This window comes from Dermacentor variabilis, unplaced genomic scaffold, assembly GCF_050947875.1.
Source record: "Dermacentor variabilis isolate Ectoservices unplaced genomic scaffold, ASM5094787v1 scaffold_12, whole genome shotgun sequence".
Classification (NCBI taxonomy): Eukaryota; Metazoa; Arthropoda; class Arachnida; order Ixodida; family Ixodidae; genus Dermacentor; species Dermacentor variabilis.
Window position 1 is genome coordinate 49,784,937 of NW_027460280.1, and position 15,449 is coordinate 49,800,385.

Below are 15,449 nucleotides of genomic sequence, written 5' to 3' on the forward strand. Positions count from 1 at the left end.
CACGTTTCAGCTTCGGTGGTTAACCATCGGTACGGAGTACTTGGGCGGTGATTTTTTATTTATTTCCTTCATTTCGTTCCGGCTAACTCAGAAGGAGCCTGTTAAAGGGCCCTGCTTTATGATGCATGGGGGTGCGCAGTCGTGTGGTATTCGCCATATTTCGCAGCGTTTATTTGTCCGTCGAAAAAAATTTGTACGCATTTAGTACGTCGCCGAAGATACCGCAGTTCGGTGTCCCTTGGCCATGCCTATAAATGCCTCATTGACGCTTTGATAATTATGATAGTACGTCTCGAGAGAGATAATTAACTACAATTACCTAATGAAAGCTCAGCAACGAAAAAATTACTGGCAGCTACTCCACTGTACTGGAAACAATATGCATTAGGTTTTCTTCGAGTAACGCCTTGCTTTTTTTTAAAATCTTGCTGCACGATAGTTAATTGTGAGACTCTGTATATATTTATGACATCTGCATGCAAGTGACGATGTTTCCATCCCTAATAAGTTATTAGAAATGTTTTTTTAAATGGTCATTACCTTTGTTTACTGAAAAAAGGAGCGATACTGAGACGCATATACTTTACGTGCATTTCCCACGCCGTTGATAAAAGACTCTGCCGAAGGGTTCACTAACGTCTACAGGTATTTTTCAGGGTCAAAAAAGCACGCAAAGCATTTTGAAGCGAGGTGAACATACAGCCACATATTCATTCTCCAGGCATAAGCGATCCGTACCTTCAGAAATAATTGTTAATTGGTTACCTGCTTTTGTTTAAAAATATAATAAACGTTGTCCTGTGTATACATTTAAATATATTGTATATGTGCATGGTGTTTACAGTGGAAATTTAATGTTGAAGGGAGAAAATACGAATGAGGCAGCCGTCGCTGGTACTTCTAAGGCGCTTGTCATCGTACTATCAGGATTTCAAGAAATAAAGCGAAGTATTAATTAAAATCCGTGCCCGTCCGCGCCAACAATGATGCAGTAAGCTATTAGCCACAAGACAATTTTAAGTAAAAAGGTGGAGGCAAGTCAAAAGATACCTCAAAAAATGTGGGTGACAATACTCTAGCAATGACACGTTAGGTTGGGTGGGGGGGGGGGGAGGGGTTATGCTTCAGCATCGCCGGAAAACTCCGGAGGGGACTTGGGCTCCGGAGACCCCCCCCGCCCTCTTTCCCCGTAGTCGGCGCCTATGCCTACAGCCTGAGTATACCTCCACTATCCGTTAGAGTTGGTAATTACCCAGCTAAAATGGAGATGCACAAAGCAGCGTTAACGGATCACTACGTCCATGTGACCTCGAAGAGACGGACCTTTTACAGTCGAGCAGTCGTCCTAAATTTATTGATTCACCTGAGTGTGGAGACGGGCCCGATACCATTTTTTGACGCCGCGCGTCGCTCGAGGCAGCAAACGGAGCTCCCCACGAAAGACGCACGACGTATCGATCATAAGACCATTTTCATCTCGCTGCAACGGCAGCCTGCGCAGCACAGCCACGGTGTCACTAGCAATTTGTCCATTCCGGGGCGGCGGTCATGCCATCTACCAACAACGCCGCGGACCGGCTGCCGCTCGGACGATCTACTTCCGCTATACGTGAAAGCCGTCGTGTCAGGCTGCAGCTGCCTTGGCCTTTGCAGGCGCAATTAAAGAGAATAGATATGGTGGCCGAGAGAGACAAGGGATGTGCTCCTGCCCTCTCACACAGAACACAGCTACTGCCAGCTCTCTCAGAATTTTCTCCGCGCTGGCCTTATGTTCCAAATAAGAGTGTGAACTTCGTGTTCAGTGAACATGTTCAAAAGGAGGTAAAAAAAAAGAAAAGAAAGGTTGGCGCGATGTTCCACAGTGCACTGTGCGAGGCACGAGCTCCGCAGCAGGCGGTTGCTATGTAGGGGTCAAAAATTGTGCGCCGTTGTCGTCGTTTGCGAAAATTGCAACGAGTTGCAAGCTGTCTACCGTGGCGTTTGTAGACACGTGAACCTGATAATGCAGCTGATATACTTTCGACGCATTCAGTTCATTGGTTTGTTCATCGAATCACCACCATTCCATGTATTCGAGTGCGTGTTCTGGCAGCGGGTTCTCCGCAGAGCACCCGTTGCCACGCGTTTTCGAAGCGCGCGTGCGTTTTTGCGCGCAGCACGCTGGGTGCTAAGCGCCTGCGCTGCCAGCCGCCCCTAAAGTCGCTATGCTTATGGTTGCGCAAACGCGTCTTGGTCGGTTCCAGTCCGCTCTCTTTACTAGTCCCGTGGTATGCAGCCCGTAACGGAGTCATTGTACCTCCCGATATACGTGACCACTCGTGGGACGCGACAAGACACCCTGGAGGAGGCAGCCCCGTTTCTCGCTCACCAGCAGGATGCGGTTGAAGAGGGCCGCGAGTGGGCGCTGGAGCCGGTCGCCGTCCACGAGCAGCGTCAGCTCGATGATGGCCCCCAGGTGACGCTGAAGGCCGGACAGGATGCTGTCCAGGCACTCGGGGTTGTGCGCCATGCGCGTGAGCGCCGCCAGGCTCGCGTCCACCTTCTGACTGGCCGGCTCGACTTCTTCTGCGGAACCCGAGAAAAAGAGAACGCGTCGCGTTTGCTGCGTGACCATGTGTGCGGGAGTAACGCGGGGAATCTCGCGCGCGCCGGCTGTGAGACGACGAACGTCACTGTACCTACCTGCTCTGCGTAGAAATAGAATAGCCTTTCTCTGACCGCTGTTTGATATGCTATTATTTATCCGTTGAACAACGCTTTCATTGACGCTATGGTACCGACGCTCGAGTATGTTAATGAACGATGAAATAATTCCTCTTCCTCTTACTACTACTACTACTACTACTACTACTAAGAATATGAAGAGTAAGAAGAAGAAAGAATAACGGAAACAGTTTGCATCCTCAGGCCTGCAACTGGGCGTTGAGAAACGTCTCAGTGGTGGCTACAGAATAATTTAGACAACCTTGGGCTTAAATCGCGCTTAAATGTGACAATACGAGCATATCTGCATTCGGCCACCACCGCCAAGTGTCCATCATGGCTGAAAATGAAACCTACAAACTTTTCGTTCTTTGTTAAATTACGAAGTGGCTGAGAGAATGGCTACTGAAGGACCTGCTCTCCCAACATCAGGAATAATGACGTTGATAATGATTATTATAGTAACTATAATAACAAGCATTCAGAAGAAAGAAAATTAATCAATTCAAAATGAAATTGAAGGAATAATAACTGTTGACACAATCACATAATTGCACACTATACATAATTTCAGTAAGTGTTTCAGCCTTGTCCTTTCAGCAAAACAATGAACGGGGCTAGTTGGCGGACGTTCATGATTGCATTGCGCTTGGTGTTACAAGGGCGGAAGAACTAATGGACGAACATATATAGAGGAACAAGATGGCGTACGTGGCGCAAACTACCAACACGTTTAATACTGTTAAAGAACACGCCTACATAAAAGGTGAGGGGAGTTGTGAAATATAATATATGATGAGGTTACGACATGTGATGATGCGGTGGGCCGGAACAGCAGCCTGTTCCTTTACGTTCGCCCATTAGTTCTTTTGGCAGTGTAACACCAAGCGCAATACAATCATGCTTACCCTTTCACTCGTTTGAAAATGTCGCATCGCTACAGTTCGCGACATGTTCGCATGACTGAGCAAGCGGCGCAATAAATTCGCTCAGTTACACCACGCCATGGCCTCTAAGCCACTGTTTCGAAATAGCTAGCGTTTTCACGCTGCCTCATAGAACTTTCGTTGCCGACAGCCGTTCGCTGCCCGGAGCAGTGAGTACACGGGCACAATTAGACACCCGCTGCTGAGCTATCCCACTATGTTACTCAAAGTGTCCTTTGATTAGTTTTTACAGCGCCGGATCCCGAGCGCTCTAACCTTCCTTTCATCACAACTCACTGTACTTCCCCAACCTGTCAAGAGCGCGGGGAAATTGCGTCCGCGCCGTATACCGCGTTGGCCACTGTTTAGGCTGCATGTCAGGTGGGCTGCCTAGGCGCTGAACGACCGCCATGATCCTCCATGTTGGCTTTATGATTGACTCCCCAAGACGCCGCTAAAGCTTGAAAGAAACTCTTCTGTGCCAAGCGTACGAAACGTGACGTGGCGCAGTAAACTATTAATGCCAAGAATTAGTTGGCTCGCTTCTCGGGTGTTTGTTCCTCACCACCAACGGCATTCGGCTGGACTCAGCCGCACCACTGCGCGCCGCATCTTCAAAAGCCGTTGGAAGCGTGTCGCCGAGCGTCCTTTCTCTCACCGCCTCTCGTACGCAGCAAGTATAGTGCGTCTATATCATGGCGCGTTGCGCGGGCACACGTTCCCTCGTGTTCTGTACGCTGATGTGTCGCGCTTTGTACGTCAGGTGGCCCCAGGCGTTCCCTCAATTAGTAAGGCTCCTCCATAACGAGCTACTGCCCTCGCGAGCTGGCCGATGTCTGTGATGCCTGAATTTTTTTAGTGTCCCAGAGTTCGCAGCAGTACCGGGTCGGGAGTATCGTTGATTACAATACGGAAGCGTATGCCAAGCGACAGCTTTTTTTTTTTCTTCTTTTTGATTGGTGAATATACGTAAACATATAAATATACGATGGTTGGTTTTAAACCCGATTCCCCCATCATAGAAGCCCGATGCTCTAAACCTTAGGCCACGGACGCATTCTTAAGGAGGCGGAATAAAACACCCTTAACGCGCCCTCGGGCAAGCCACCGCGTCGAAACACTTGGCGCGTAAGCCGCGTTAGCCGCGTCGCATAACAAAAATGATAAAACGTTACAGCGCCCATCTTCTAGCTGACGATGGAGACAGAGACGCGTTCACTCGCCGGAATTCGCTGCTTGTCTCTCGTCGTACTATGGCGCTGTGTCGCGTTTCTAGAAGGTCGATCATGTCGTGTCTTGCGATCCAACACGTTTTGTTTTGCTCATTAAAACCTCCACTTGATCTGTAGGGTCCACCATGGTGGGTGAAGCACGCGTTCATCGCTGAAATCTGCAGCCAGTAACTTGTAATATGCGCCACTTTGCCTTGTCTCATGAAATTTTTGGTGTACACGGATTTCTACAATGCGTGAGATCTGAATAATTTTTTTTTTATTCGGAAGCCTTCCTTTAGGTACACTACAGAGGTACACGCATGATCAGAAAAAAAAATTGCGGGCTAGAGGCTCAGCGAAACAGCGAAAAAAGCGAATTTGCGGTACATTCGTCAGTGCATTGGTCAGTTTCAAATTGTCAGGGTGAGTTGCCAACATTTTTTTTTTCGCAGAACTCCTGCTTTGCATACTTTTGACCCCGGGTACGTGCACTTTCCCAAATACGCAAACATATTTGTTGTAAGAAGGAAGTAACAGTCCCGGAAAGGCTTCCAACTCAAACATATTCGAGGATGACGCTGCGTCACTGCTCTTGAGACGTATGTTCATAGACGCAGAGAAAATATTCTATTGCCTGTTTGCGCAGCGTAAGCGGCGCTCGGGCGGCTGCGCTGCAAAAGCCAGAGGCACTCGTGTACAGAAGCACTGTGGTCTCTGGTATTCCCCCCGCAGATTTCAATGCAGCAATGCGCATCATTGTTGGGGGCAACGCTCAAACTGGCTTGGAAACTAAGGCTTACCGGCAGATGGTGTGTTGCACTTGGTTCTCAGTCTGCCATCGTCGCCGCTTTTTCGGCGGTTCAGCTTGGAACTCTGGGGCTCCGCACTGGGTACCTTAGAAAACCGAGAAAAAGAGGAACATCCGGGCATGTTATTTTTGTTCTCACACCTCTGTCGTCCTTTTCAATGAGTAACAACGAGCGCACGCACACACACACGCACACGCGCACACACGCACGCACACGCACACACGCAAGTAGGTTTTAAGAAACCAGCACAATGCTTTGCTCAGAAATCAGCATCTTTCACCGCAATATTTGCAGTACTTGCAAAGAGAATGCATAAATATGTAGCGCATTAATAGCTGCCCGAACAATATAACAGCTTACTGGTTGGTTCTAACGGCCCAAGGCAATATACTCAAGCTATAAAGTAAAGCGTAGTTGGGGGCTGCCGATAGGTTTTGACCACCTGGACTGTTTTTCCTTCTGTCTCTTGAATGTGCACCCAAAGGATGGCGCAGAAACGTTTTTTTTTTTTATGTATTCCATGTGCGTCCGCCGTCGCTCGGGGAACCATTCAGATCATTTCCTTCGCTCACTCGCTTACTTGCTTTTGTGCGTGCGCCCATTTGTGTTCTTGATGTTCGAGCAGCTAACAGAACAAGCTTTACTGTAAATAATTGCTTATTGTCTTTACCGACACAGCTATCGGTTTCACTAAATTTAGAAGTGAAAACAAATGCGTCAAAGGCGCGTACGTAGGCAGGCAAGTATTAACATGAACTATATATAAAGTTGCGTGTTGGGATATGATAGTTTTTTTCTTTTTAAAAGTGATGCAGACCCATGTAGAAAATGACCTACTTTGCTTCATTTCTGTTCCCCGCTATAAATAGCAGAGAAGAAGAGCTCTTTTGCAAGAAACACAAAGCTCCAGCCCAGGAACCGGTTCTTTTTTTCCCCTTATTTCTATATAAATTACGCAACAGCAGAACAAAGCAAGGTTATCGTCTGTTCAGGCTTTAACGGTTCAGATTCAATCAATTTAAATGTCATTTCCTGGGGATCAGGTGCGCGCTAAAACCAGTGCAACAGCGCAACGAATGGTCTGTGCAAACAAAGAGACTTTCGCTATCGACTGAGCGGGGCAGAAAGCAAACGAAACGGCTGACAGACAGCAGCCGGCGAGAGAGTTGCAGACAAAGAAGTAGGCAGGAAGGAAGAAAGAAAGAACATGGTCGCTGAAAAAGGGCCGACAAAAAGAGCCGAGCAAGAATCCAGCATGGCAACTCGCGCAATCGCGTCGAGAGAAATTCGCGAGAGCCTTCTCTTTTCAACTCGGCCCGGGCGAATCGAGAGGCCGTTTAGTTCTCGGTTGCCGCTGCGAGCCTCCCCCCCCCCCCCCCCCCCCCCCTCCCGTTTCGGGCGCGCGACTCCTTGATTGCGAACAAGCAGGGGAAGCCGGCGATTGCCCGACGCACGGAGTATATATATCGCGCACTAGACCGGCCGCCGCCTCAGTGGTTTAAGCTCGCCAGTTTACGACTGCAGCGGGCGTAAAACCTGGTCAACTCGCTGCGTTTACTCCTATTTTATTTTCTTCTCTTTGTGTGTTCCTCGCTTTCCGCGGCCACTCGACTTCTCTCTCCTCGCCGACCGTTCTTGCGCACCTTGACAACTCTTCGTGTAGCGCGATCGCGCACTCCAAAGCGACTTTGACGACGCTGTAGCGGCTGGCATTTGCCGACCAGGTAAATAAAGCAGGAGCCGCGCTCGCCCAGACACCGAGATCCGCGGGTCTCCCCCCGGCGTGCCTCTCGCCCGCCGCCGATCATCAACTATTCAGGGCTCCCTTTCGGCGGGCACGCGGCTTTCCACCTGGCGGACCCGACTCGCCGGACCTCCTCTCGCCAACCTGATGAAAAAGCGGCCCCGCGCGTGGCTCGGCCCTCAGTTCGGCCCACGCCGTGGTGGTGCATTATGTACGCTGGCGGCGACCTCGCAGTGCTGCACCTGACGGTCGGCGGGGCTCCGATGCCTATCGCGCTGCCCCCCTCCGCGGGGCCGGCGAGCAAAATGCATAGCCGGTCGTGATTTCCGCTCGACTGAAGAAAGATAACAGGATAAGTGAGACACGATGATATTGCTACTTGAAGTGCAACAAATACCCAGAGTCAAGGGAATGGGTTGTTTCATTACTGGTGTCTCCTGTCTATTCCTCTTTCTCCCTGTTAATTTCCCGATGTAATATACGTCTGATGATTATACTGAGGTACAAAAGCGCACCGAGCTAAGACCGCTACACACCGTATACTCATGTGTGGAAACTAGATGGAAAGACATTATAATAGGGGGACGGAGTGTCCCTATGGTTTTGACTGTGGATATACTCAAGAGCAGAAGGCGTGCCAGGATTGCAGCTAAGCCAACGTAAAGCCAGCCTAAAGGAATTAACACACACAAATGAACATTATAACGGTAGACCTGCACACAGTTGTGGCCTTTTTTACGTTGTATCTAAATCGTTTTCATTTTTTTTCTTTGAACGTTATTGGAGCTTATGTTATCGTAGTTAAGCAATGAGAATTATATTGCACTTATTATGTTAACCATACCAATTCTGTATTCGCTTGATTCATATTGTTCTATTATACTTTTACTTTGTCCAGAGTGATGATTTTTCAGTGTCTTAGACACATGTTCTTGCATAGCCAAATCGTGTTCTAAAGTCATATCGAAATTGTACTCGTCTTGCATGTTGGAACTGAATGCCGTGAAAGCTGCTTTTTTTTAAATATTGATTGATATATTGTTTAAATATGAGTGCTGTACGATCTGTGTACGAGGGTGTTGGGTCCTTTGTTGGGCATGTTGCGTTTAGTCCCAACATCCTCTTGTTTTTGTCTGCAAGGAAACAATAAAACTGAAGCTGAAAATTGAAACGCGAACATGTAAGTCAAAGATCGAAGTCTAGCACAATAGCGGCAACTATGGAAGGTCAAGCACAACATAACGCTGCCCCGAACAAAGGAACATTTTAAAGGTCGCAAGAAACGTCGGCATATCGTATCAATGAAAAAATTCGTGTCACTGTACATGAATAGTCAAATTGAATAAAGACTCTGTTACATCACAAATCTTTGCATAGAAAGTAGGTGCCATTATAAGTAACCTAATGTCGACCCGCTCAAGGGAATATGAGAGCGGCAAATGCAATAATTTGCTGAACAGCGCCACGTCATAGTCTCTCAGCCGTCATTTCGAATAAGTCAGCCTTTTGAGGTTACCTCATTATCCAATGAAGTAAATATGGACTATACCAACAGCTACACCATGCAGACAATGCCTATATTTCGCATTGCCTGTGCGACTTCATAGATCACTTCAAGAATATAGAGATATTTAGAATCGGGGGGGGGGGGGGGGGAGAGACCCAAGCCGCCTGAGGATAAAAAAAAACAAAAAAAAAAACATACGGGCCGCAAGTGCGCATGCGCAGAACCCAAGCCAGTCTTGGATTCTTGCGTTCGCGTTTACCCAAAGCCGAAAAATCGAAAACTAGCGTGGGTCCCCAAGCTGTTTTAGGTCGCCCTCGCGGGCGACGAGAAATCGCGAGATAGCCAAGAAAGCCGTACGACTAACACAGTGATTACGTTTATTACATTTTATTGTTTGCCATTTCTGCTCAAAATGCATGCTGCTCGTTTTCACTCGTGAGAATATATATATATATATATTGCTATCAGCACCCCTTTATTTTACCCGCTGCGGCGGCCCGAGCGCTCGACCGAACGCTGTCTGCGTTTGGCCCAATTCTCAAACGTTCCTGCTCGTCTAAACCCAAGAGCAGCCTACCCATCGCGGTTTCGGGACCCAGAGTCTTTGGTCCCTAATTCTAAAACGCTTTTATGTTCTGTAATTCCTGCTTTGAACAGCTGGGCTATATTAGTCGCTATATAGTACAGAATTGAATTATTTAAGGTATTATATTGGTTATATGCAAGCCTAGCTGTACGCTCTACTTCTTTTTTTCGTAATTACAATACCGTCCGCTTTCTTTGTCCGCTCTGTAATGTCAGCGCTACGGTAGGCTGTATTCAAATCGTTTGCTCCCGTCTACCTACTCAGGAAAAAAAAATAGATAGATAGATAGATAGATAGATAGATAGATAGATAGATAGATAGATAGATAGATAGATAGATAGATAGATAGATAGATAGATAGATAGATAGATAGATAGATAGATAGATAGATAGATAGACTGACTGAATAACCAATCTGAATCCTCATGGCCAACTGTGAGAGTATACCCTCATGGTGCCCTCGTGGTTATGTAAGCGTCACTCAGAGCTGCTCAACAAATTATCTCACGAGTGCTTGCACCTCTCTCGTGTGGGCGCAAGCACTTGAAGTAAATTGAACTGAATTTTTAGCGTCGAGTGCTGTCGGTTGTTTCACTAATTTCGTGCTAGATATGCATGTTGCTTTAACATACCGCATTTCTTTGCCTCGTTCGACAAATTTTGACTGCTCTATAAAGTCTCGGAAAATTGCGAGAAATATTACCGCTAAAAAAATTTAATGCGATAGCATTACACAAGCACTTAACCCACTTTAGATATATCATCTCGTGGCCTAAACACGTGGGCAGAGCCCGAGTGAAGCTCAGTTTAATCCACGTTATCAAAGCGCTAGCTGTCACGAAGCAAGAATGCGACAAAGCGGCACGTGACCCACGCGCCAGACGTTTCAGAGAGCGACTTTGCGCGAGCAGTTGGAGCATTGGACTGCCGGGTTGGAAGCCAGGTGTTCGATCGCACCATCGGTCACGCACTTCATTATAGCAGTATAGGCGAACTTTACCTACTTTAGAGGTATATCCTACCAGAAAACTCGACGTGCGTTGAGCGAGCGCCGTCACAGTGTACAGGAAATCGCAGTTTTTTAGAGATATGAGGTATACAAACATCACTTCGATAAATGAGAGTGTGCAAGCACGCTTGCATGCCGAAATCTTGACAATTCATGTCCGAGGATCGCATACCTAGAGCCTGGCCTGAGTTTTCTTTCTTTTTCTTCCCTCTCGCTTTTCTTTCCATGTACTGACAGCGAGCGAGCGAGCGAGCGAGAGAGAGAGAGAGAGAGAGAGAGAGAGAGAGAGAGAGAGAGAGAAACTGTTCAGGACCAGGCATCAAACCAACCGATTCCTTAGTTTTGAGGCGAGCCGATCACGGGCTACGTACGAATCAGGCATGCCTCGTGCAACACACGTGACTTGCCACATTCTCATGCAACCACACGCGTGCTTCCTAGGAATTAAGGTTATCTTAAATAAAGAAGAAAAAAAAACACAGGAATCCGCTACGCGAATAAATCACGGCACTGCATTGGTGCCACGTGACAGAGCCTGCTCTACCATGCTCTGCTATATCTGAGGAGCGGCAGCGAATGCGGCAGCCAACGCGTGAAAGCAGTGATAACTTGTCAAATATGAAGACGCTACCGTTGCAAGGAAATATGCTGAGCACAATAGATTAAAGTAAATCGCAGATCCGAATGTTGGAGGCTCAGCGCATACATAGCTCAAGGCTGAAAGGTTTGAAAACGCAAATGTGAGTAGTGAAGTCGGGATAAATGGACACTAAAAACAATACTAATAAATCAATTTTGGCTAATAAAGTATTCTATCAAAAATATATGATGAATCTTTTGCGACAGAGGGTTGACTCATAGCAAAAAAACCGGCCTAAACTGTCGTTCTTTTCTTTCTTTTTTTATTTCGAGTTGAAGCCTCAGGGCCGGTACGTCAATGTGACATCACGGGTTTCAAAGTATATCCTCATATTTTTGTCATTTTGACGAGCCAAAAGTGTTCGAAACCTTTGCTAGGTTGAGTCTTGACTTTCTTAACAGTGCAATGTAGTTCTTGTTTGTCACTGAATAATAAACTAGACCCGATCGAGTAGATGCTCCCAAAATGAATGATGCCATCGCAAGCTTGCGCTTTAACTTCAGGCAAACATCGCCACCCATCTTCCATGCTGGCACTTTTTATGGAAGCCTCCCCTCAGCGTCAGAGTGGCCATTCCGCTATTACAAAATCGTAATTTATTAAGACAGCCTAACATAATATTCCTTTGTAGTGCCACTTCAATTGACCGTGGTGTCCTGCGTGTTCGAAACGTTGTCGCTGATGAGTTGACGAGAGTTTTATTGAACGTGTCGTTGAATTTGGCCCCGAACAATGTTGAGGGTTATCGGTGCTTAAGCCACCGCATGAAGTATTCTTTGTCGACGTCCAAGAATATATCAATTTAATGCGCAGACCTGTTTTTGACTTGTTGTTTGGAACATTTCAGTGGTGGCATTGCTTCGTGCGACCTCCTCGCCCTTCTCACGTTCCTCACCTCTGCCGCGCGCCTCCTCTTCGCTTTGCGTGTTTCGACGCTTACGTAATCAGTTTTGTCGGGCATAGCCGCGCCTGGGAGTAGCGGATCTAGATGATCGCGCGGGTACGTCAGTTGGCCATAGCGGCTTGGGACCACCTTCGGCAACCTTTTGCGTTGCGGCTGGCGCGGTATATTTAAAGAAGAATGGCGGCAGAACCAATCTCACGATGACTGCCGACGATAATGTAAGTAGCATAGAAGCAATGCAGCGACGCAACGTATTGGATCAGACGTGTATTGCAGCGGGACTCCTCTCTCCCGCTTCCTTCCGGACATGCTACGCCATGTAGCGGTGCTGCGGAGAAGTCCGCGCGTGGCCTCCGAGATGCGTGACGCAACGGTGCGTGCGAACGTCAAGACTTGTGCCCTCACTGGCCGCATACCTATAATGGCACATACCCAGTGCATTAGTCACGGAGCTCGCTAAAGCTTCGGGTTGCTGCGCTTGAGGAACACGTGAGATGGGGCTTTGATTCTGCCCAGCCCAGCAAATTTTCAAAGGTTTTCTTTTTCATTGAAGAGGTCAGGGACAACGGTCTCAACGGACCCAGATGGATTCACGACAAAAAAGCTGCGTGAAGTAGACCGAGAATACTAATCGCATTAGTGGAGAGCATCATGTGATCGATGGCGGCAGCCGTCATTTCCTTGTTTGCCAGGCAGATGGTGCTACATGTGCGCCTAGTGGAGTGGGCATGATGGTGCGGTGTTTAGCTTTTGTTTAGCGGTTGCCGAACCGAAAAATATCAACAGTAGTCATCGGTAAAACGGCTATTCACCGCTGCAGATGTCAGTTACTGCGGAATAAGACGCAATGACTTTCGCAAGAGATCTTGCGAAACTTTTTATACGAACGTGTGCACTTTTTTATCCGCAGCAGTGTAACTCATGGGTTCATGGTACTGAATCCAGGATAACTTTCTTTAAGTACACTGTGTAGCTGCGAATATAGTCAGTTTTGTGGTAAGACAGAGCGACATGTAACCGTAAGCCTTACAACTCTAAGCAGTTCCAACCTACGGCGCTAAAGCAGACATTTCTGCGCAGCCGGTTTTTTCTGCGCCTTTAGTGCTTCGGCCATACTGTAATATTGTCGGCAAGTTGGGTTTTCCGTCTGACTGTTTATCTTGAACAACATAAAGTAAGGTTCATATAGACTTGTTTACAGAAAAATACATCTATACAAACTGAAGATGTTTGCCTTACTAGTAGCTGGACTTGCTTCTTGACATGAAAATCATCGAAATAAAAATGAAAAGGCGGGGAAAAGAGGAACGAAAGGGGAATCAAGCACATAGCAAGGTTCGAAATGTATCCAAACGCCTGCACTGCAGCAAGAAAAACGACAGGGATTTAGAGGCTTGGGTAGAGCCAGCCTTAGTGATTCACGGTCCAAAAGCAGAAAATGAATGCCCAGGCAGCAAATCTCCGCCAAGACGTATGTCAAGCATTTTTCGTGCTTCCAAATACGGGACGGCATAGACGAGACTTTCGTACAGCAGTTTTTACGTCCTCTGGCCTTTTACATTCAGAAAACAATGACGAACTTAGTTGTCTGATCTCGTGGGGAAGCTGTGGGTCGTAAGCTACATGACGTTTCAATCGATGACTGGCACATTAATATCTATTGTGCAGTTCACGGCAACGTACATCCAGTAATTCGAATCAGTATCTAGAGAGGATCATACTTAAATAATTTGTGTGATTTTACGCGCCGAAACCATGATCTGATTTTGAGGCACGCTGTAGTGGGAGACTCGGGATTAATTGTGACCATCTGGGTTTCTTCAACGTCCACCTAAATCTAAGTACGCGAGCGTTTTTGCAGTTAGCCTATATCGAAATGTGGCCGGGATCGAACCCACGACCTCGCCCTAAGCAGTGCAACGCCATAACCACAAAACCACCTCGACGGCTGGATCATACTTGAGGTGTGGATACGTCGAGTGTACAAATTGTCTGCGTCTACTGTACGAGTTGCACACACGACATAATGTCTTCTCATGAAAGCTGCGTTTGCCTAATAAGCTTTGAGAGTGGCCTTCTTTAGCGATGTAAATCTCAGGTTGCCTCTTAGGCCACTATGTCCAGGTATCGATTGGAAAGAAATCTCATGCCCTTCTCGTGCAGCTTGCCTATGAAGGGCGTCAATTTTGTTTACGTTCAGTCATTAACATTTGTTGACGTGCATCATCATTTCTTTGAGAGACAAGGATAGGTTAGGGGCAGTCCATGAAAATGGCCCAAAGCGGGGGAGGTCAACTGTATACATGTCGCAGAGCAGTATGCACAGTAGCCAGCTCAGTTGCAGCGGACGTCCGATAGCACCAGCTCTAGGCAAACCAGACGCCGATGTCTGACGTGTCGAAGATCAGATAGCCGTCAGCTAGGCGTGAATAAGATCACTTTTTTTCTAGAAGAACCACAGAAGAGGCAGCGACGTAAGTAATTATTCCTTCTAACGCTATGACCTCGTTGTATATCTCGTGTGCCCTGCGGCTTGGCGCCTCTTGTAAAACTGCATGCTCAGTTACGTCTCATTTCGTCGGTGTCTTCGAAGGTACATAAAAATTATTTCATGGTCCAAAAAACATAGCTGAAAAGAAGTCTAGCGTTAATCTGAGAAATCTCGGTTCACATGGTTCCCCTCTCACATGGGATCCATCATGGGAGGCCCCACATGCACAAACCTCAACGTGCTGGCCCACTCCAAGGCACGAGGTCTCGCTTTCCGCGACCATGAAGAACACCGTCGGCCCGCAGTGGTGGAGAACAGAGATCAACCGATCACATGCAATGAAATTGCGCAGCACTTTTATCTCGGCAGGAGAGACTTTCCCCTTCCTCACAAGAAGTTAAATAGAGCGCACGCATTGACCCTCAGATTATCACAAGCAGGCTCGTATCCCAGCTCGGCTTTATTCTACAATCTTTATCCCGACATTTATGCCACTAGTTCTTGCAGGCACTGCAATGACTTCGCTAGCCTACACCATATGCTCTGGCGTTACCCCTCGTTACGAGGCACAGAACAAATCAATGAGGACAAGTGGCTCTCCGCCATCAAGAGCCCCGATACCGGGGCGCAACTACGGGCTGTCCAGAGGGCCCACGATGCGGCGGTCGGGCATGGCCTGACTGTCCCAACGTGGGAGCGGCCCGCAGCGCGCTGAGTCGCGTGCCTCAGGACCTTCATTAAAGTTTTTCATCCATCCATCCATATTCGGTCAGTTCCGCAATGCAGGTATCGTAACTTGAGTTACAATCACGTCGAGCTCGCATGATCTGCATGTCCTCGCCGTATATATGCGGCATGGTCTCTAGAGCAGATTGCAGCGAGGTGTTGATGTCTGTTCCTCCGCCTCCCCGTGCGA

General features: G+C 47.6%; 1 protein-coding gene across 1 annotated transcript in view; it reads right to left on the reverse strand.

Moving 5' to 3' along the window:
- Window positions 1-2,287: 2,287 nt before the first annotated feature.
- The window catches only part of LOC142565822 (uncharacterized), a 147,859-nt gene continuing 134,697 nt past the window's right edge, over window positions 2,288-15,449 (reverse strand). Inside the window, exons 5-6 of the mRNA XM_075676367.1 lie at window positions 5,644-5,737; window positions 2,288-2,565 (exon numbers count right to left, since the gene is read on the reverse strand). Coding sequence (XP_075532482.1) covers window positions 2,288-2,565; window positions 5,644-5,737 — 372 coding nt within the window. The remainder of the gene's footprint in view (window positions 2,566-5,643; window positions 5,738-15,449) is intronic.